The 21,158-nt window shown below is 37.0% G+C and overlaps 2 protein-coding genes across 4 annotated transcripts in view; both read left to right on the top strand.

Annotated features, from left to right (window-relative positions):
• The window catches only part of MGAT4D (MGAT4 family member D), a 51,848-nt gene extending 50,339 nt beyond the window's left edge, over nucleotides 1-1,509 (top strand). Inside the window, exon 11 of the mRNA XM_067036905.1 lies at nucleotides 353-1,509. Coding sequence (XP_066893006.1) covers nucleotides 353-428 — 76 coding nt within the window. The 3' untranslated portion in view covers nucleotides 429-1,509. The remainder of the gene's footprint in view (nucleotides 1-352) is intronic.
• A 3,841-nt stretch (nucleotides 1,510-5,350) lies between these two features.
• CLGN (calmegin) overlaps nucleotides 5,351-21,158 on the top strand; it is a 47,240-nt gene continuing 31,432 nt past the window's right edge. The window contains exons 1-4 of one of the 3 annotated variants that reach the window (XM_067035561.1): nucleotides 5,433-5,555; nucleotides 7,637-7,775; nucleotides 18,088-18,188; nucleotides 18,309-18,461. In XM_067035561.1, coding sequence (XP_066891662.1) covers nucleotides 18,318-18,461 — 144 coding nt within the window. In that variant the 5' untranslated portion in view covers nucleotides 5,433-5,555; nucleotides 7,637-7,775; nucleotides 18,088-18,188; nucleotides 18,309-18,317. Of the gene's footprint in view, nucleotides 5,556-7,636; nucleotides 7,776-18,087; nucleotides 18,189-18,308; nucleotides 18,462-21,158 lie in introns of all 3 variants that reach the window. The other 2 variants (XM_067035559.1, XM_059066461.2) reach the window with 2 other exon arrangements.

The following is a 21,158-nucleotide window of genomic DNA, read 5'->3' as shown; positions in this document are numbered from 1 at the left end:
CAGTTAAACAATGACTTTGTGTGTGTGTATGACCCATTTGTTTTGTTGTTTTTGCTAAACCTGGTAAGCTTGGTTGGAGGTGATGGAAGAATACTTCCCATCAAAATGCATTAACTGAATTATTTTATTAAATACTTTTATTAAAGAATGATATACAGCATGTTTGTATTTTCTTCAAAATTATTACATAAAGTTTTATATGTCTCTTTTATTTAAAGAGACCTCAGAAGGAGGTGGTATCAAAAGCACAGAATAAGGAAAGAGTATTGTCAAGAAGTTGTCATGAAAATAATTACATCCTTATGAATTAATGTTATTTCTAGACGTTACAGATTTCTTATTTTTATTACAGGAAATATGAAGAAATAAAGCATAACAATAGAAGAAACTCTGTAAACCTTGGAACCTTAAATCACCATGATTTCTAATGGCATCTTTCAGAAATTGTAATAATAAAAACACATAGTTATACAGAAGAGGAGAAAACAGTGAACAAACTAGTAAACTTGAAAGTATTAAACTACCTCTTATGTCAAGGAAAATTAGAACATTTGTTTATGATGCTTGTACTTTTACTATTACAATTTATTATAAAAAGTAAAGACAGGAAAGGTTTTAAAAATTAAGAAATGTATTTTGTTGACTTAGTGATGTTATCAAATTCTCTCAATAAATAGCTAAAAGTTCAGAAACTTGCTGTTGTCATGGACAGGTTCTGTATGAACTGGTATATGCTCTTATCCATTTTGTTAAGACATCTAAAATAGAAAGCACAAGTTTAAGCAGCTCTGGGGGTGGCAGTGCCACAGTATCTTCTTGTCTTTTTAATATATGCATTTAAAACTCTAAACTTACTGGTAAGTGACATTTGAGCTGATTACCAAACCTCTTGATGTGTATGTATTCTGATAGTCATTCAGTTCTAAAGATTTCATATTTGCTCTTAGTATTGCCTTCTTAACTCTTGGGTTATTTGGGAGTGTGTATTTTTTTGATATATTGGTTTTGCCGTCTTTTATTGTTGATTTATAATTTAATTACATTGTTGTTAGAGAACTTCGTGTGATGAAATTTAAGAATTGTTATGAATTCTTATGTTTCATATGAATTTGAGAAGAATGTATAGTCTTTGTACGTTCCCTTTAAAATATGAGTCATTCACTTGCTTTTTTTTAATTGAAGTATATCGTTGATTTACTTTTTTTCATTGGGTGCAGGGTTCTCTTATATCAGCCTTTTTATTTGTTAAACTCTTTTAAATCTTTACTAATTCGTCAGTTTCTTATAGGAATCTATTAAAATCTACAATTCTTCCTCTTGTTATTCTATTGAGTTTTACTTTATTTTGAGAAATAATAAGAGATATTCTTTCTTTCTTATCTTTCATAAAATATGAAAATATTAATTCATACTGCTGTATTACCCTTGACTGTCAAACTTTGCCCATTTACCTCAATATGAACTGTATCATATACCAACGTATAAAGAGAATATGATAGATGAACTGTTCATATGTGTCCATGTCACTTTTTCCTTTTAGAGAAAGAAGCTCTATGTCAACTATATCTCAATAAAGCTGGGGAGAAAAATAAGAAAAAAAAGACACATGTATGTTACAAAAATGTTTAACTTGACTTCAGTTTTGAGCTTTTAAAATTATATCTGCTAGATCATATTCCAGGCTAATATGAAAAATTAAAACTAATTCCAGGTAGAGCATTCCTCAAAAAGAAGGCAAGATTCCTTGAAAAGGTACTTACTAGGACTTCTTAGCCCACCATCCAAGACTGGAACAAAATACCTGAAGGGTTGGAACCGTAAACTGGAATGATGCTAGAGGAGGCTGTCCAACATATGACTGACAGTTGTTGAGAAGCTCAGCTGATTCCAGAAGATTCCAAGGGAACCCTGCGGTGGCACTCAGAAAGAGGCATTTGAACACTGACTGAAATACCCTGGAAGTGGCAGATGCTAGAAGCATAAAGAGAAGGAAGTTGAAACACAGCCTTAACAATTCAACCCGATGACTGCTGTCCTTAATAAAATGATCGTAGAACAAGAGAGTTTCAGGGGTCAGTACAAAGCATTTCTAGAAAATGTTTCTAATGTAGCCAGGAGAAATGCCCCCAGTTTCCACTCCCATCTCCACTGCTCCCAAATGGTAGATGTTTGGAGCGTCTCATTCACCACCCACGGCCTCCGGTCTGAGGTGTATGAGGAAGAGGAGATTTGGAGAACCCCAGACACCTATCTGAGGTTTGGCAGAGCAAATAGGGCTCATTGGTTGGTTTGGGCATTTATTTTATAGAATTCATACTGATTTTGCTTTTTAAAAATCACTTTTCTTCAAACATATATATGAAGACAAATGATGTATTTAAGTGCCTGACACAATATATCAGATAAGTTTGTAGAAAACACATGCAGACCAGACTTTTTCTTAAACATTACTTTTAAAGCGAATAGCTCTGTAAACACTGAAGGTGAAATTCTCTGTTGCCAAAATGTCTCTCAAGTATTGAAATTAGCCACCATCATCCGTACCATTTACTGTTGAAGTAAGTGGTAAGACGGTAATACTACTAATAGTAGTAGTAACAGTAAATGTGGCTATACTCCTGGTAGAAGGGAAAGAGAGAACCTCTTCTAACATAGGTGTGTAAAAGTATCTGGGGATTTGTTGCGTACCATATGGATCTTCCACCCTGTGGCAGAATTGCAACAAGTATGAACAAATAATGGGAGCTAAATCTGGGCAGGCATTTTCCCATGGAGACCATCATCTTACTTTTTTTCTTTACCTACCTTAGCATGTATTTTTAGATGCTGTGTTGATATTACCAGCCACCGATTGGCAATGAATCATGAGCTGAAAGATTTGTTTTACTGATATTAATTGTCTTTTTAAAACCTTAGATAAAATGAGTGATTTCTTAGGAAAATACAGTTTACCAAAATTGATGCAAGTAAAGACAAAGCTTAAACCATGAAACCAAGAATGCCTGTAGCATGGAGCCAGTAGTATTGAATACTTCTTTGATGAAGATTTCTTTAATTTAGGAAGAATGACTGGAAACATAGTCCGTCACAGCATTTTGTCCATTCTATTATGTAACATATTATTGGATATTTGATTTGATGACAAATTAAAATTATAAGAGAGTAATCATGGTTCAGGCATACAAAAATGGAGTTGGGCGGCCATTGAGGACCTGGTCTCAGACAAGTCCCTGCACCACTGAGAACCTGAACTTTCTTTGAGCTGTACCAGATCCAAGAACACCACCAGCTGTACTCAAAACGACACCTGCCAGCTGCAACCTTATGGTCTCAAGTTCTCCCTTTGTCACTATGCAACCATTTGGGATCCCAACCAATCCTTACTTAACAAGCACCCTCACTTCTTGCCAGCTCCAATTAGAATTCTTGATAACAACTCATGTAACTAACTATAACCTTTTGGTCTTTGCCTTTATAAGCCTCCCTCATTCTGTAGTCCAGCAAAACACAATTCAAATGTTTCGTTTGTTAGAAGTCCTAACAAGCCCCAAATAAACACCTTTCTATTTCAGTCAGGTCTCTGTTTCTAAAATGTTGGTTAACAGATTCTATGTCTATTTTTCTAACTATATTATTCGCTATGTGAAAGCAGGGCTCATGTAGTTGTCAACTTTGCATTCCCAATATTTTCACACACAGCATACAGAAGATAAATGCTCAATAAATGTTTCATAAGGCTCTCGGTAAGAAATACGTGAAAACACTTGAGCTTTCCATTCTGAATTCCTATGAAAATATCAAAATAGGTAAATAGGTAGTCCCTCAAACAACATTCTAAGCTGAGAATAAGAATTAAGCATGTATCAGCATCTTGGGGTTTTAACAAATCTTCACATCAGTGGGTCAGGTTAATGGCCCATTTAGCTTAGATTCTCTGTTCCCAAATTTTGGGCTTTCAGCTTCCTCATTGCAAACTTTGAGTGGATCCTTCAGAAGATTTTTCTAACAAGTCAAATGTATTTGTTTTGAGCCACAGAATTATGTTGAATAACAGAAGTTGGAAAGCCTAAAAAAAGAAATTAAGAGGATAATACTGTTACAAATTACCTCAAATAACTGTCCTTTTTAACCCATAAATTAAATGCTATCCAAACACGCTCCAGAAGATGACAGCGTCAAAAGTCTAGAAATGGTGGCCTTATCACAGATGCAATGTGAAAAATGTTCAGTGATCTTGACGTCTAGCCAACAATCACATCTTTTTATTTATTTATTTATTTATTGCGGTACGCGGGCCTCTCACTGTTGTGGCCTCTCCCGTTGCGGAGCACAGGCTCCGGACGCGCAGGCCTAGCGGCCATGGCTCACGGGCTTAGTTGCTCCGTGGCATGTGGGATCTTCCCGGACCAGGGCACGAACCTGTGTCTCCTGCATCGGCAGGCGGATTTTCAACCACTGCGCCACCAGGGAAGCCCCACTTTGGTTTTATTTATTTATTTATTTATTTTTTCTGGTAACAACAATCACATCTTATGCATGGAGTACCATCAATTCCCTTAAACTGAGGCTCTTTAACAGAGGTTATCACAAGTCAAATATTCTATTTTACCAATAAAATTGAAAGCGTGATAATACCAAAATCAAAGTCAAGATTTACTATCAAATATAAGTAGTAAGAGCTGCATGACCAACACCTGTGGGGCAAAGAAATGTGATTCAATACTACGTTTATGCTGTTATTTTTATTTTTAGTGTGAATTAAAATGACAGGCTCTGAGAGAGACAGACCTGGATTTGAACTCTTATTTCCACCATTTACTAGTTAAAGGCAAGTAATTACCTTCAGTTTCTTCACCTGGGTTTTTGGGACAGTTCGATGAGATAAGCAATGTAAAGCCCTTAGAGCAGAGTGAGCACAATAGAAGATTAATAATTCTTATCAGCATTTCGAAAAGAAACCATATAGTACATTTATTACGTTAACATTTAACATATCTATATCATACACTGTCACGAAATAGTAGGCCTCCCTGCCCACCACAATGACCTCTCATCAGAACATCTAGAACTCTACGGAAGGCCTGGGGTACTAACTGGACGCTGCTCAAATGTGATTTACTCAAAATTCAGGACCTAATTATGTGCATTAGGGAGCAGAACCTCACAGTTTGCAGAGGGCAGGCGCTCTGCGGGAGGGAAAAGTCTTCGGATGGATAACGATAAGGATAAGGAGGAATTCCAGGCCAGCTCTGGAGCCGGATCCACGGAACGATTGGCCGGCTGCGGCGGCGCGGCGCGTGGTCGGGAGGGTGCGCCCGATTGCTTCTGCCTCGCACAGCTGCGCCCCTCTGCGGCCGTTGAGCCCCTCGGTGCAGGTGCGCGCAGCACTCGTCTCCGGCCGCCGCCTTCACCCCGCCCACGGCCGCACGCGCATGCGCAGTTAGCAGTCGCTACTGAGCGGCCGCCGGCGGGATTGCTCTAGGGAGACGCGGGGACCAAGTGGCAGCGACTCGGACGTCTGAGCTGCCACTGCCGAAAACGGGCCCGCAAGGCAGGTGCGTGGGCAGTAAGCCACTTTCCCGCGTCCCTTTGCCCACTGGCTGGGGTGAGGAATCCGAGTCCTGGCTGCTTCCTTCGGGGAGGGGGTTCCTGGGCCGCACCCCTTTCTTTGGCGAGCCTCCAGAAGGAACCGGTAGGGGCCAGTGAGGGCGTGGGTGTTGAGTTCTGGGATGGGGATGCAGCCAGCGAGGTTCTTGGACGGGCTCTCCCGGCCTCGGGAGTGGGAAGGCCGGCCCGGGCGGCGGGCGTTGAGGCCACCTCCGCGTCCGTTGGGTCCTCCGGAACTGCTGTGTCCACCGCCTCGCTGGGGCTGGCACGGGGAAGGCCAGGTGTCCCCCACAGCCCGGCGTGTCCCCGACGGTTAAGGGGCCCCAGGGAGCCGAGTCCGTTATTCCAGCGGTTGCCATTTCAGCCCCGTTCCACACTCGATCCCCGGTGCGCGCTCCCGAGGGATGGAGAAAGGGGGCCCGGTAGCCTCTCGGCGCTGCTCACCCCGCTGGCTACTTCTCACAAAAACGCGAACGAAACCAAAATAGGCCCAGCTTACGCCCTCCCCGCCTCTGTGAAGGCGAAGGGGACCTAACCCTCACAGCGGTGTGTCCTGTGACTCCTGGCCGCTCCCTCGAGGCGCTGCCTGGAGCCCGGTGCGCGCGGATAGGGAGGGACCTAGAGGGTTGTGTTGAATCCCACGAAGCTCTGATGACTCGAGGCTCATTATCGCCGAAAGCCTGTTTACAATGATCAGATACTTGAGCTGATTTTATTTATAGCATCTGCCTGAGAGACAAAGAGGATGGAATCTTAAAAAAAAAAAGTCATGAAGAACCTAGGGGCAAGATGGGAATAAAGATGCAGACCTACTAGAGCATGGACTTGAGGACACAGGGAGGGGGAAGGGTAAGCTGGGACGAAGTGAGAGAGTGGCATGGACATATATACACTACCAAACGTAAAACAGATAGCTAGTGGGAAGCAGCCGCGTAGCACAGGGAGATCAGCTCGGTGCTTTGTGACCACCTAGTTAGGTGGGATAGGGAGGGAGACGCAAGAGGGAAGAGATATGGGGATATATGTATATGTATAACTGATTCTCTTTGTTATAAAGCAGAAACTAACACCATTGTAAAGCAATTATACTCCAATAAAAATGTTTTTAAAAATCACTGTAGAATTTTAAAAAAAAGCAAATGGCAACAAAGCTCAGAAGGGAGAAGGTAAATCGAGTGGCCATGAGAAGACCTCTCTAATTAGAAGAGAGTTATTTTATACTGAAGCTTTTTGATGCATAAAAGCCATCAAAACCCTGATCTAGCCTTCTGAATTTTCTTGCTTTAAAATTTTTACATCACTCTAGGTCTTTTAATCACTCGGTAGCCCTCCTTTTGGTAATTGTTTGACTTCTTTTCAGTTTACAGTTTTGTCTTTATATCTAATTGGTTTGATCTTGCAGTCACGTTTAGACCTTATCTCTAAATCCTTCGAAGATAGTCTTTATCTAGTTAATAAAGTTAATTATTGTGTGTGAATGATGTATGTTAATGGATCCGTAGAAGCTGAACAGTGCTATAAATTAACCTTATTGCTTGTTTTCAGTACCTAATAATTTTTAGTGCTCTTAACTACAAAGCTAGAATTGCTAACTTTAATGGACCTTTAGATCATCCAGGTTAACCCGTAAACTTGACAAATGAAAAAAAAGGTTTAGAACAGTTTGAAGCCCTTCCCTTTTAAATAACAGAACAGTAAACTTGGTGCCAAGCTCAGTGTACTTTCTATTATATTATTTTGTAGTTGAGCTCTTGAAGCTGCATGACAACTAAAACTTTAAATAGTGATTTTTCAAACACTACTTTTGAGGCATAGTGGTGTTGGTGAGTCCTCAGTCAGCCATTAAAACCGAATAGCAGAAAGGCATTTCAGTTATAAGAAATAGTATATAGAAAGCATGAATGTGTTAATAGGTGAGTGTTAAGAGTAAGAAATGAGTCTTAAAAGGGCAAAATTTATACTGAGAACTACAGACAACTATTGAACATTTTTATAAATAGATAGTAAAGTAAGACTTGTTCTTTTTTAGAAAAGTCATGCTGGAGAGAAGGTGGCAGATAGATTGATTGATTGGGAAGACTGGAAGTGAAGAAGCAAAGTGGAAGTTTACTGATCCTTTTCGGAAACCATGGATTCCCAAATTAAGGCTGTGGCATGGATATAGGAAGGTACATTCAAGAAATATCCAGATGCACTTAGTTACCAATGATACAGGATATCAATGAGAAAGAATAGTCTTAAGATAGTGGCAAAGCAACTTGGCTGATTTGGTTGACTGGAAGTGAAGTTAATGGGAGAAGGGAATTGAGGAGATAGAGAACAGGTTTGGAAGGAAAGACCAGCCTCAAATTAATGGAGGCTTTGGTACATCCTTGAAGATGGATAGTGATTTGAAACTAAAGAGTGGCCTCTGTACTGTGGAGATAAAATTTGGGAGTTTTTAAGCTAGCTTTTATAGGTAGAAGTCAAGAGAAAATGAAATGTAAGGAGAAAGTCTGGGGACAGAACCCTAACGAACAGCAACATTTACAGGAGATTAGAGAAAGAGCCTGTGAAGGTGGCAGAGCAAATGAAGAGAATCAAGAATCAGGAATAGCATCATAGAAACCACGGGAGGAGAGGGCTTCAAGGAGGCAGTAGCAAGGTCAAGAGAGAGCAGTAGGTAATAGGACTGAAAAATGCTATTGCATTTACCAGCTGAGACATGGTTGGTAGAACTGTTTCAAAGAAGCTAGAATCAAGTACAAGAATGATAAAAGTATTAGTTTTTCATTGTTGCCATACCAAACTTAGCAGCTAAATGCAGCACAGATTTATTTTCTCACAGTTCTATAGGTCAGAAGTCTGACACAGGTCTCACCGAGCTAACATTAAGGTGGTGGCAAGGCATCATTCCTTACTAGAAGCTCTGGGGAGATTCCTCTTCCTTGCTCATTCAGGTTGGTTGCAGAATTCAATTCCTCTTGGTTGTAGGACTGAGGTTCCTGTTTCCTTGTTGACTGTCAGCTGAGAGTTGTTTTCAGCTTCTAGAGACCACCTACATTCCTTGGCTCATGCACCCCCTTCCTCCATCTTCAAGATCTCTATGGTGGGCAGAGTCCCTCTCACTCTTCAAATCTCTTCTTCTCTCTTTCACTGACTTCCTCTTCCACTTTTAAGGGCCCATGTGATTATGTTGGGCCCACTTGCATAATCCAGAATACTGTCCCTATTTTAGGGTCAACTAATTAACAACCTTAATTCCATCTAAGAAGCTCCCTTTGCTATGTGAGGTCATGCTCACAGGACCCAATGAATAGGGTGTGGTCATCTTTGGGGGGTCATTGTTGTGGCTACCATAGGAAGTTAAAAGTACTAACGGTTCTAAATGCTTTTGTTAAGGAAAGGTGATATCTAGAAACATTTACATTATGTAGCATGTGATAATTATAGTCAATAGTAAGCCTTACTGTTTATCCTTGAGATTTGTAACTAAGCAATGCAAGTATCTTCTTAAATACCCTGAAATTTGTGTGAACACTATAAAATTTTAAAGTCTCATAGGAATATAAGGTAATACTATGAAGTTGTTAGTTTTTATATTTTTATGTAGCCTTAAGCTGCTTTAAAATCTTTGCTGGAAAGATTTTAAAGGCCATTTAATCAGCTAACTAGATATATGTACATAAAATATAATTTGGATACACATCAAAATATGGCTTTTAAAATATAAAGCCCACAGAAACTGGAATGGATGTCTAAAGGATGGAACATACTAACAAAATATTTAACCTTGTATTTTATAGGCCTAGAACCTCACTGCCATTTAGTGAGTTAAATTGTTAAACCTTCTAACCTTAGAGCCTTAATGAAAGGAATGTAGAGTTTAAATAGACCTAACTTTGAGTCTTGCCTTTGTTGTTTAGTAGCATTCTGTATTTTTGAGTAAGTTACTTACCTCCCTGAGCCTTGCTTTCCTTATGTATAATGGGGTACTAATACCTTCACTGCAGACTGGCTGTAAGGAATGGAATTAACGTGTCTGAAACACAGTAAATACTTGAAACAGCACTATCTGTTCTCCTTGTTCCATTCCTCCCTTTTCAGTTCCTTTCTCAAGTGCAGCTTCCTTTGCCATTGGCCTAGGGGAATCAGTCCTTTGCATCCTTTGCACTTCACTTTGAATGTAACTTTCTCAAGGAGGCTTTCTCTCCCTCTTCCCCTACTCTGTAAATTCAGTTCCCCAATTACCAACTCTTACAATTTCTTTACTAGTCTGTCACTTGTTACAGTTTACGTGATATACCTGGGTTATTTGCTTAATGTCTGCTTTCCATCCCGGACTATAAGCTCTTTGCAATCAGGGGCCATGTGTGTTTTACTAACTACTGTAAATTCAGTGTCTAACATCATGCCTGGCACATAATTGACAACCATAGGTATTTGTCAAATGAATTTGTGAATGATGAATTTTATTATCTACTGGCTAACCTCTCTTGAATTTCTGGAAACATTAGCCACCACAAAATTAATAAATCCCTGGTGTAGCTTATTCTGAAGGATGCTCGTTTCTTCTGTGAGAAAGTACCTGCATTTCGAATGGAGTCTTGCAGCTTCTTTGGAAGAAGGCTGCCTCTTTAAGATGCCACTATTACCTACCTCTCCACCTTATCTGTGATCCTTCAAAGTGAACTTTCTGTGTGCTACATAGCCAGATAATTCCAAGAATACCCTTTAATTTTGGTGAAAATTTGTCCAGTTTTATTTTTCTGAAGTGGTAACACAAAATTTTTTCATCTAATTTTTTTGTTTACTGTCTTTTCTAGTAAATTATGAATTGAGTTGTTAAAATGCAGCATGTCTACAGCAAGATTCTGAAATAACTCACAATGAGATGTTTCTTCATAGATGTAGAGTAAAAATGAAAAATATGTTTAATTCCCCCATATTAAATTAGAACATAAAACTGCAAACTTTCTAGATTATTATCTCCTTATCTATAGGAAAGCTTTAACTATGTTAAGTTTTAACAATGTTCTAAAAAACTTTAGAGGGCCATTGTTGGAAGCATTGACATACCCATTTCTCTGTCATAAAACCATAGTTAAGACATCTATTATATAAGGATTCAGTCCATAAATTTTTCTAGGAGTTAAATTCTAAAAAGATTTTTTCCTCCAAGGATCTTGTAGACTTTTATAGACAGTGAAAACTCCTTCATTTTATTTCTGGCCTTCCCCTAGTTGCCTGGAAACCCTTTTGCCAAATTTATCGTTGCAGTGCTGCTACAACAAGTCATTCCAGTTTGTTGCTTAGTAACATCTATTTCTCTCCACCCATAACCTTTTTTTCTTGTCATTTATGCATTCATTCATTCTGTGAATATCTTTCTCTATTTATCATGTATGAGCACTCTTTGGCCAGCACTGTGAATACAGAAGTGAGAATTCTGGCTCTCGGTGGGCTTATATTTTTGTCTGTTTTCTGCTGCAAGTTTCCTCAAGCAATTCTTTTGGAACTATGTAGAAGTAGTATAAATCCTAAATAAATAAATATCATTATAATGTTTATATAACCATTATTTTGAAAATGATGCTATTTAGTCCACTTTAACTTTAATGTGTAGCTATGTTTTTAAAATCCAGTGCAGAGTTAGTTCATTCTTTCTATAATTACTATGACCAAATACTATCCCCATATCCTGCATTTCAGCTCCTATCACTTCACTAATCTCAGACCTTCAGTAGTTTCTGAATTTTATAGGATCAGATCCAGAATCTTTGCAACACTTTGTAGGTCTTTGCCTAAGTCACCAGAAAGTTGTATTTTCAACTATTATTTCTGCTGTTAGGGTTCTTTCCCCACTTTTTACTGTATTTCTTGAGATATTTTCATTGTTTCTAAGTCCTTCTGATTTAGAAAAAAAATAACCAGTTTTAGTTAACAGTATATATTAGATGAGATAATGCTCACATAGAAAATTTAAAAATCCCAGATGCCTAACATAATTTCTGGTTGCTGGTGTCCTGAGGAGTAGATGTCTGTGATGGTTAATTGTATCTATCTACCTGATGGAACCACAGGGTGCCCAGATATTTGGTCAGACATTATCTTGGGTGTGTCTGTGAGGGTGTTTTTGGATGAGATTAACATTTGATTGGTAGGCTGAGTAAAGCAGATTGCCCTCCCCTAGGTGGGTGGCCTTCATCCAAGTTGGAGGCCTGAATAGAACAATAAAGCTGATACTCCAGTGAGGAAGAGGGAACTCTTCCTGCCTGACTGGCTGAGCTGGGACTTCAGTTTTTTTCCTGCCCTTGGATTTGAACTGAAACATTGGCTCTTCTTGGGTCTTGAGCCTGCTGGCTCTCAGACTGGAGCTTATAGCATTGGCTCTCCTGGCTTCCAGGCCTTTAAACTCAGACTAGCACTACATCATTGGCTTTCCTTGGTCTCATTTAACTCCATTCACCTGAGTCATGCTTAACTCCAAGAAAAATATAGTCTAGTCATGTCTCCTGAAAAAAAGAGAAAATAGCTTGGTGATCAGCCAGCAATCTCCCAAGTATCTCATACTTGGCCAGAGTTACTTATATTTCAATTTGTTATTGAACCAGCCCAGAGGCAGTGCAGAGAACATACAGGAGATCAAAGATATATGCAAATGGATGTGCTTCTCCAGTGCCTCCTTTCTTCTTCATGAAGGCACAGATATTTTGTGATTTCAGCAACCTGTATGGAGTGAGGAATACACAGGATGCTTAGAACCATGGGCTTGCTATCTTTTATACATTTGTAAGGAGGCAAGGAGGTGGTGAAAGCACTAAAAGTTCTGTATTATACCATATAAACAAATTCTTGCTGCACTAAAACTGTATAACTTAGGACAACCATATAGCCGAATAAGGAATTAGAAGACTTGAACAACACTATAAAGCAATAGGACTTAATACATATACACAGAACACTTAACCTAACAATAGCAGAAAGAAGAATTAATGCCAGTCTTCCTCAAACTCTTCCAGCAAGTTGAAGAGGAGAGAGTACTTACAAACTCAGTCTTCTATGAGGGCAGCATTACCCTGATACCAAAGCCATATAAAGACACTGTAAGAAAACTACAGACCAATATATCTGATGAATATTGATGAAAATACATATTTTTGTTAAGTGCACATGGAATATTCTCTAGGATAGACCATATATTAGGCCACAAAACAAGTCTTAACAAATTTTTAAAAGTTGAAATCATTCAAAGTATCTTTTCCAGTTACAGTGTAATGAAACTAGAAATCAGCAGCAGAAGGAAAGCAGGAAAATCCACAAATATGTGAAAATTAAAAAACACACTTTTAAACAACCAAAGGAGTCAAAAAAGAAATCACAAGGAAATTAGAAAATATCTTGAGATAAATGAAAAAAAAAAAAAAATCCCACAAGAGACCAAAACTTATGGTATAGAGTGAAAGCAGTGCTAAGAGGGAAATTTATGGCTGTAAACACTTAGAGTAAAAAAGAAAGATCTTAAATTAACAACCTAACTTTACAACTTAAGGAACTAGAAGAACCCAAAGCTAGAAGAAGGAAGGAAATAATAAAGATTAGATAAGAGATAAATGAAATAGAGAATAGATAAACAACAGAAAATGTCAGTGAAACCAAGAGTTGGTTCTTTGAAAAGATCAACAAAATTGATAAATCTTTAACTAGATTGCATTAAAAAAAGAAGACTCAAATAATTAAAATCAGAAACGAATGAGGGGACATTACAACTGATTCTATAGATATAAAAATATTATAAGAGAATGCTATAAACAATCATATGCCAACAAAATGGATAACCTAGATGAAATGGTCAAATTCCTAGAAACATACAACCTATTCAGACTAAATCATGATGTTGTAGGAAGTCTGAACAGACCTGTAACTAGTAAGGGAATTGAATCAGTAATCGAAAACCCCTCAACAAATAAAAGCCCAGGGGTAGATGGCTTAACTGGTGAGTTCTGCCAAACATTGAAAGAAAAATACCAACTCTCCTCAAGCTCATCCAAAGCACTGAAGAGAAGGGAACCCTTCCAAACTCATTCAATGAGGGCAGTATTACCCTGATACCAAAACCAGACAAAGAAACAACAAGAAAACTGCAAACCAATATCCCTGATGAATAATGTTGCAAAAATCCTTACCAAAATATTAGCAAACAAAAATCAAAAGTACATTAAAAGATTGGGACTTCCCTGACAGTCCAGTGGTTAAGACTGCGCTCCTACTGCAGGGGGTGTGAGTTTGATCCCTGGTCAGGGAAGTAAGAGCCCACATGCCATGTGATGTGGCCAAAAAATTTTTAAAAATTGTTTAAATAATAAATACATGACTATAGGCTTAAAAAAAAAGATTTATACACCATGACCAAGTGGGATTTATTCCTGGAATGCAAAGATGGTTCAAGGTATGAAAACCAATGGGTGTAATGCATCACATTGTCAATGGAGGGGAAAGAAACCATATGATCATCTCAACTGATGCGTAAACAGCATCTGGCGAGTTCCAACACCCTTTTATGATAAACACAACAAAATATGAATAGAAAGAAACTACCTCAATGTAATAAAGGCCATATCTGAAAAATCAACATCTAACACCATACTCAATGGTGAAAGACTGAAAGCTTTTCCTCTAAGATCTGGAACAAGACAAGGATGCCTGCTTTTGTCACTTCTATTCAACATAGTACTGGAAGCCCTAGGCAGAGCAGTTAGGCAAGAAGAAGACATCCAAATTGAAAATGAAGAAGTAAAGTTATCTTTGTTCACAGACAACATTATCTTATATGTAGAAAACCTAAAAATTTCACCAAAAAAATTGTTAGAACTAACAAAAGAATGGTGGTTGCTTGGGGCTTGGGAGAAGGGGATATGGAGGAGTTGTTTAAGGGGTATAGGATTTTAGTGTTGTAAGATGGAAAAAGAGATGTGGAGATAAGATGTACAGCAGTGTGAATGTTCTTAACACAACTGAACAGTTAAAATTGGTTTAAATGATAACTTTTATGTGTATTCTACCACAATTACAAATTTTTAAACTGTACAAGTTAGTTACTTCAGTGTTTTGTAAATTACCCCATTGTCAGGCCTCTCAAAGCTCCAGTGCAGGCCTAGCAGTATCTTACCTCTCTTCTTAAGAAATGATATGTGACAAACCTCACAGTTCTGTTTGGAGCTTGATGACATGTTGGCACCATAGCATGGTAGACCTCCAAGTAATACTGCAAACTTCGTAATGTAATTCTCAATTGTCAGTTGGTGCATCACTGAATAATGATAGAATACTGCAGAATTAAGCAGAAACTGTTAGGTCTGTATTTCTGATTTTTTAAGAAAGGAATAAATAGCAAAAAGAACCTTGGACTATATCATTTTCTTAATGGAGACTATTATCCTGTAGAACTGCATTGTCTGCAGAATGGTTAATGACCACTTACAGTTTATTTTTAAGTATTCCACTTGTATAGTAAGGTTGATATGACCATTTCTGGGTGAATATCTTCATAGCTTAATACTAATAAGCATCTAAATTTTGGAAATTTCCAGGAGGTTTGAAATGTGTTATGTTATGATTTTTGCAATTTCTTTCCATTGCTTTATCAATAAACATAATCAGTGGGGTAAGATTAAAATAAGAAGTAGAATGGTATATTGATGTAAAGTTTTGGATTCTCATCTTGTCTCACATTTCCAGTCATGAGAATTTGATCAGGGTTTTGAATCCTCCTGCTTTCAGTTTGTAGATTGGGAGTAATACTGGCTATCCTCATGATGTCCTAGGTTGCAAAGATTAAAGTAGCTAGTTCCTTTATGCAAATGAATGATTATAGTCATAGAACTTTAGAGAAGGAACAAACTTTCCTGATAAAGGGTTTTCTAAACTTTTTTTCTGAAGCTTTGGCAACTGTTTCTGAAAGAAAGTTAGGAAGAACCTAATATAGAAAGCAAATAATATACACTGCTGTATTTGAAATAGATAACTAACAAGAACCTACTGTGTAACACAGGAAACTCTGCTCAATACTCTGTAATAACCTAAATGGGAAAAGAATTTTAAAAAGGATAGATACATGTATATGTATAACTGAATAACTTTGCTGTACACCTGAAACTAACACAACATTGTTAATAAACTGTACTCCAATATAAAATAAAAATTTTTTAAATAAAAAATTATATAAAGCAAAAAAAAAAAGAAAGAAAGAAAACAAATAAAATCGGCTGAAGTAAGAGTAGGGTTCCAGAGAGGACACTGCCTGCTTGGTTTCCCCTTAATTCTTCTCTGGCAGCCCAATCCACCAGAGCTCAAACAAAGCACTTAGAACATGTTTTTTCAACAAATTTAATTATTAAGAAACTAAACTGTGCGTTCATTTTGAAGGAGAAGATATGGGACTAAAGTGATATTAATGTTCATTATTACTGCTGTTATTTTATGCATTTCTATTTTACTCAAATGTTATTGATAGCAAGTCAAGAAAAACACCTTTTGCTTTGTTATATAAGTCATGGAAGGCTCTTAAACTTTTAGAACAATGAAGCTTTTAGGGTCGTTAACAGTTAATAAGCAATGTGTAAATGTACTCATATCTGTGCCAATAAGTGAAAATTTAAAAAAACCCTACCTTACTGTTATTAAGTCAAAGTGATCCCTTTATATTTACTTTCTATCCCAGTTAACCTCTTTTTTATGACTCAAGAGAGATTAAACTCTTCTAATTAAATTATGATTAGTATGCATCATTTTTTGTGTTGTCTTTGTCTGTAAAAATGGTGGTATTAACACACCTTTTAATATAAAATGTTCATGTTGTGGTAGAATGGTGTTGATTTTTTTAAACCTGCATTTTCAAAGTAAACTTTAAAGTTGTACCCAGTGGCCTTTAGAAGAAATTAAAGCTAACTGGCCCATACATTCATGTAGAGTTTTGATCTCATTAGAAAGGGTTAGTTGAGCTAACCAAATGGAAAAATGCTTTTTATAGTTTGATGCTTCTTTTTTGAAAACAGCTTAATTGATATATTATTTGCATGCCTACAAGTTGACCTGTTTAATGAGGGTAGTTCGGTGGGTTTTAACATATTTAACATATTTACAGAGTTACGCAACTATTACCATATTCCCATTTTAGAATATTTTCATTACCCTTAAAAGAAACCCTGTGCACATTAACCCTTTCTTCCCACTTCTTTCCTTTCCTTAGGCAATCACTTATCTATTTTCTGATTCTATGGATTTGCCTATTTAAATGGGGTCATACAATATGTGGTCTTTTTATGACTTGACTTCTTTCACTCAGCAAAATGTTTTTGAGATTTATCTGTCTTGTAACACATTAGTACTCCATCCTATTTTATTGCTAAATAATATTCCAGTGTATGAATATTCCACATTTTGTTGATCCATTCATCAGTTGATGAACATTTGGGTTGTTCACACTTTTTTGGCTATTATTAACAATTTTTTTAAACACTTACATTCCAAGATTTTGTTTGGACATCTGTTTTCATTTCTCTTGGGTAGATACTTAGGAGTGAAATTGCTGAATCATAAGGTAATTCTATTTTTAACATTTTGAAAAACTGCCACACTGTTTTCCAAAGCTCATTTGGTATTCCTGCCAGCAATGTATGAGGATTCCAGTTTCTCCACAGCCTCCCCAAACTTGTTATTATTATCTCTCTTTGATTATAGCCGTTCTGGTGGGTGTAGAATGCTATCTCGTAAATTCAGTGTTTCTTAGGCAGACCCATATAGGTCTGTAGATATGTTCTGCAGAATCTAAGAGTTCTAAGAATATACTGTTTTTAAAAAAATGTTCATGTTGATGGTAATATCACTATACTCTGGGTCATCTGAATGACTGACCACCTAATCAAGACTGCCACACTATTTCAGTATTCATATTTACTTGTTTAAAAGTCCACTGGCACCAAGAAATAAAACTTTCATTTTTAACATGCTAATGGGAATAGAGGGGGCTCTAATTATATAAATTATGTATTTCTGCCAAGAGCCAGCCAAATAATATTTGGCTTCTACTCATCTCAATTAATGCTATAAGGAACAGAGGTTTTGCAGTATTTGAATAGAGAAATGGTTATACAGTTGACTCATCATAGTATTATGGGGATGATAAATGCAAAAGAACTTTATTCATAGCACTCAACCTGGTTGCAATAAATCCTATATTTGTTTGAATTTCCAGCTGTGATTTGATTTCAGTAAAATACTATCACATTCAATTGTGATAAAATTATTTTTCTCTTTTTGGTGTTTACATATAAATATATTTTGTTTTTATAATTGTAAAATTTCCAATTGTATGGTTATATACACTTAAGCAACATTATGATAAAAAAAACTCGAGCGAACATTTAGGAATCACGATCCTTTTTTTTTTAAGAGGGGTCCACATATTATGAGTTAATTAGTCACTGTTATCTGTATCTTTAGGTTTGTGCCTTTGGCTCTTTGCTTTTAGAGGCAAGCCTTCAGCTGTAGACTCCTGTGAGATTTTGAAGTTTGTGTTATCACTTGTTCAAAGCATAATTTAAGTAAGTTTGGTAATGATTTGTTTTAAAAGCCATTAAGGAGAAATTATTTCTTTGTAAATATACTTACACATATTTTTCACAACTTTGTTTTGTTTTTACTGATTACTGTCAATTTCACAGATAATCAATATGCGTTTCCAAGGCTTTCGGCTATGTTTGGGTCTTCTTTTCATCTCAATTAATGCAGAATTTATGGATGATAGTGTTGAGATGGAAGACATTGATGAAAATTCAGAAGAGATTGATGCTAATGAAAATGAATTCTCCTCAGAGGTAAGGTTATTGAGAAACAAGCTATAAATTATTCTTTTAGGGACTTCCCTGGTGGTCCAGTGGTTAAGACTTCACCTTCCAATGCAGGGGGTGCGGGTTCCATCCCTGCTTGGCGGGGAGCTGCTAAGATCCCACATGCCTCGCAGCCAAAAAACCAAAACATAAAACAGCAGCAATATTGTAACAAATTCAATAAAGACTTAAAAATTAGGTCCACATCAAAAAAATCTTTTAAAAAAGTAATAAAATATTCTTTTACATGATACATAGGGGTGACTAATTTCTTAAGATTCATTTCTATTCAAATAGTCTTTAGTTTCAATATAAATAGAAAAAACATTGCCTTTTTCCAACTATTTGTTGCTGTGTTTTTAATTTGTGTGTGGCACCTAGCACAGTTTTATTACCAAATAAATATGGGCAAGATCTTTACTATCAAACTAGGAGTTCATCACTGGCTAAAGAGGACTAAATACTTTAGCTAAGGGAAAGGTTTTTAGTCTTATTTCTGACACTGCCAGCCCTCTTCAGATAAAAGGTAGTATAATTTTCTCCTAGAAGTAAAGAAAGTAGTGTTTCTTTATTTCTCTGAGGAAAGAAAATGCTAAATAGGATGAATTAGAAAGGGGAGTGATGATGAGGTAGGCATTCAGTAAGGCTCACAGTGTTTCTGCTTCATCATTCAGATGTGTGTCTTGAGGTGGTGACTGACAGGAGTCTGGAAAACAGGTGTCTGGAGGTTTTTGTACACTTTGACAATCCATAAGAGCTTTCACATTGAGAATATTCATATCTCATATTGAGACAATCAGAAAATTTTTTCAGAAATATTTTTGGTGAGGAAATATCAATTATATTGTGCTAGCTGCTGTTTAAAGGGCCAAGGAGAATAATATATAGTTGTTACAGACTTCCTTTTAGAGTTTTTTATTTGCAAATGCAAGTGTTGTTTAGCTGCTTAAGGTGAATATTCTTTCTCCTGTTAAGTTTTAAGCTCCACAAGGCCATTTCTTTTAAAACCTGGTTCTGTGATCCACAGAAACTAAGTAGTAATCAAAGTGCTTATGGCTGACTTAGATACAGCTACTACGAGGGTTTTGGAGGTTAATACTTCAAAGAAATTTCAGATACCTACGACTCTTAACTATATTTGATGATAATTTGAGAAGATGATAAGAAATGGGAGGAACAATTTTTTTTTTTTTTTGCGGTATGCGGGCCTCTCACTGTTGTGGCCTCTCCCGTTGCGGAGCACAGGCTCCGGACGCACAGGCCCAGAGGCCATGGCTCACGGGCTTAGTTGCTCTGCGGCATGTGGGATCTTCCCGGACCAGGGCACGAACCCGTGTCTCCTGCATCGGCAGGCGGATTCTCAACCACTGCGCCACCAGGGAAGCCCTGAGGAACAATTTTTGATGCTTCTAATTTTATATCATGAGTAATCTAGATATGGTAAAGTACGAGTAAAATATAAATAAAGCACAAAATAAATTGCTGGTGATTTAAAAGGTCGTCTAACAGAAGGAAGCCTCTTGTAACAACATTGCCCATTTTTGCCAATCCATAAAAATATAGAGAACAGTAAAGTTGTAAGTTCTAATTCAGAAAACTTCATAGGAGATTGGCAGTTTGGGTAGCAGAATATTGACCTGTTAGTAAGTGTGTGGGATTTTGTTTAATTACTGATTTTCCTCCCTTAGACAGGAAATGTACTGTTAGGGAAGGGTAGGGACAGTGAAAATAGTAAAAGTACTTCTGCATCCTTTTCTCTTATGGCTGAGAGAAGAAATCGCATTGTTAATTATATAGGTAAAATCTTAAAGGCTGATTAAGAAAGGACCAAGATTTATCTATTACTGTAAGCAAAATTTTATTTATTCATCATCAGTTCAAATTATCTTTTGACAATTTGTCAATAAATTTACTTTAAATTATTTTATTGGTGCACTCGGTATAGTGTAGTGGTTAAGTGTATAACCTTTAGAACCTAGGCTCATATCTTTCAAGTCCTGCAAGTGTCTAACTGTATGACAGTTGGCAAATTACTTTGCCTGTCTCCTACAGTTTCATCATACGTAAAATGGGAACAATAAAGTACTTCCCGCATAGAAATATGAGGATTAAAAGAGCCATCAAATCACAGCCCCCCCCACCATCATTATCATCATAGCAGCTAACACACGGCACTTGAAACAGTGCTTTGAGATAATTGCTTTGCAGTCCTTTCTCTTTTGAATCTTATTTTTCCTCTGGGTTTCTAATTTCTTAGAATGTTGTCATCGTCCTCTAGTCACATAACAATGAAATTTAAGAGTTAATTTTAAACTAACCTATGTGCTTACTAAGTTTTTCATCTTATATGTTTTTCATCTTACATCTTTTGCTTCTAATGATTTTTTATCCTCAAATATTGTCACCTGTTAGAATCCTTTCAAAGCCACATCCACTGCATCATGAGGCCTTGGCTAATTACTTCTTCCTATCCCTCCTGTGTTAGAAGGAGTCAGTGTATTCTGTTTGCACATAGAGTTTTTTTCCATCGTGTATCTCTTATATTCTTCTGTATTTTCTTACCAGTAGAATGCAAAGTTTTGAGGCCAGAGACCATGTCACCTACCATCTATCTATATTACCTATATGTGCATTCCATACTAGGTTCTTAATTAGTGAGATTATTTAATTAAAATATTTGTGAAG

This window comes from Kogia breviceps, chromosome 6, assembly GCF_026419965.1.
Source record: "Kogia breviceps isolate mKogBre1 chromosome 6, mKogBre1 haplotype 1, whole genome shotgun sequence".
Classification (NCBI taxonomy): Eukaryota; Metazoa; Chordata; class Mammalia; order Artiodactyla; family Physeteridae; genus Kogia; species Kogia breviceps.
This window is presented reverse-complemented; position numbering and strand designations above follow the sequence as displayed.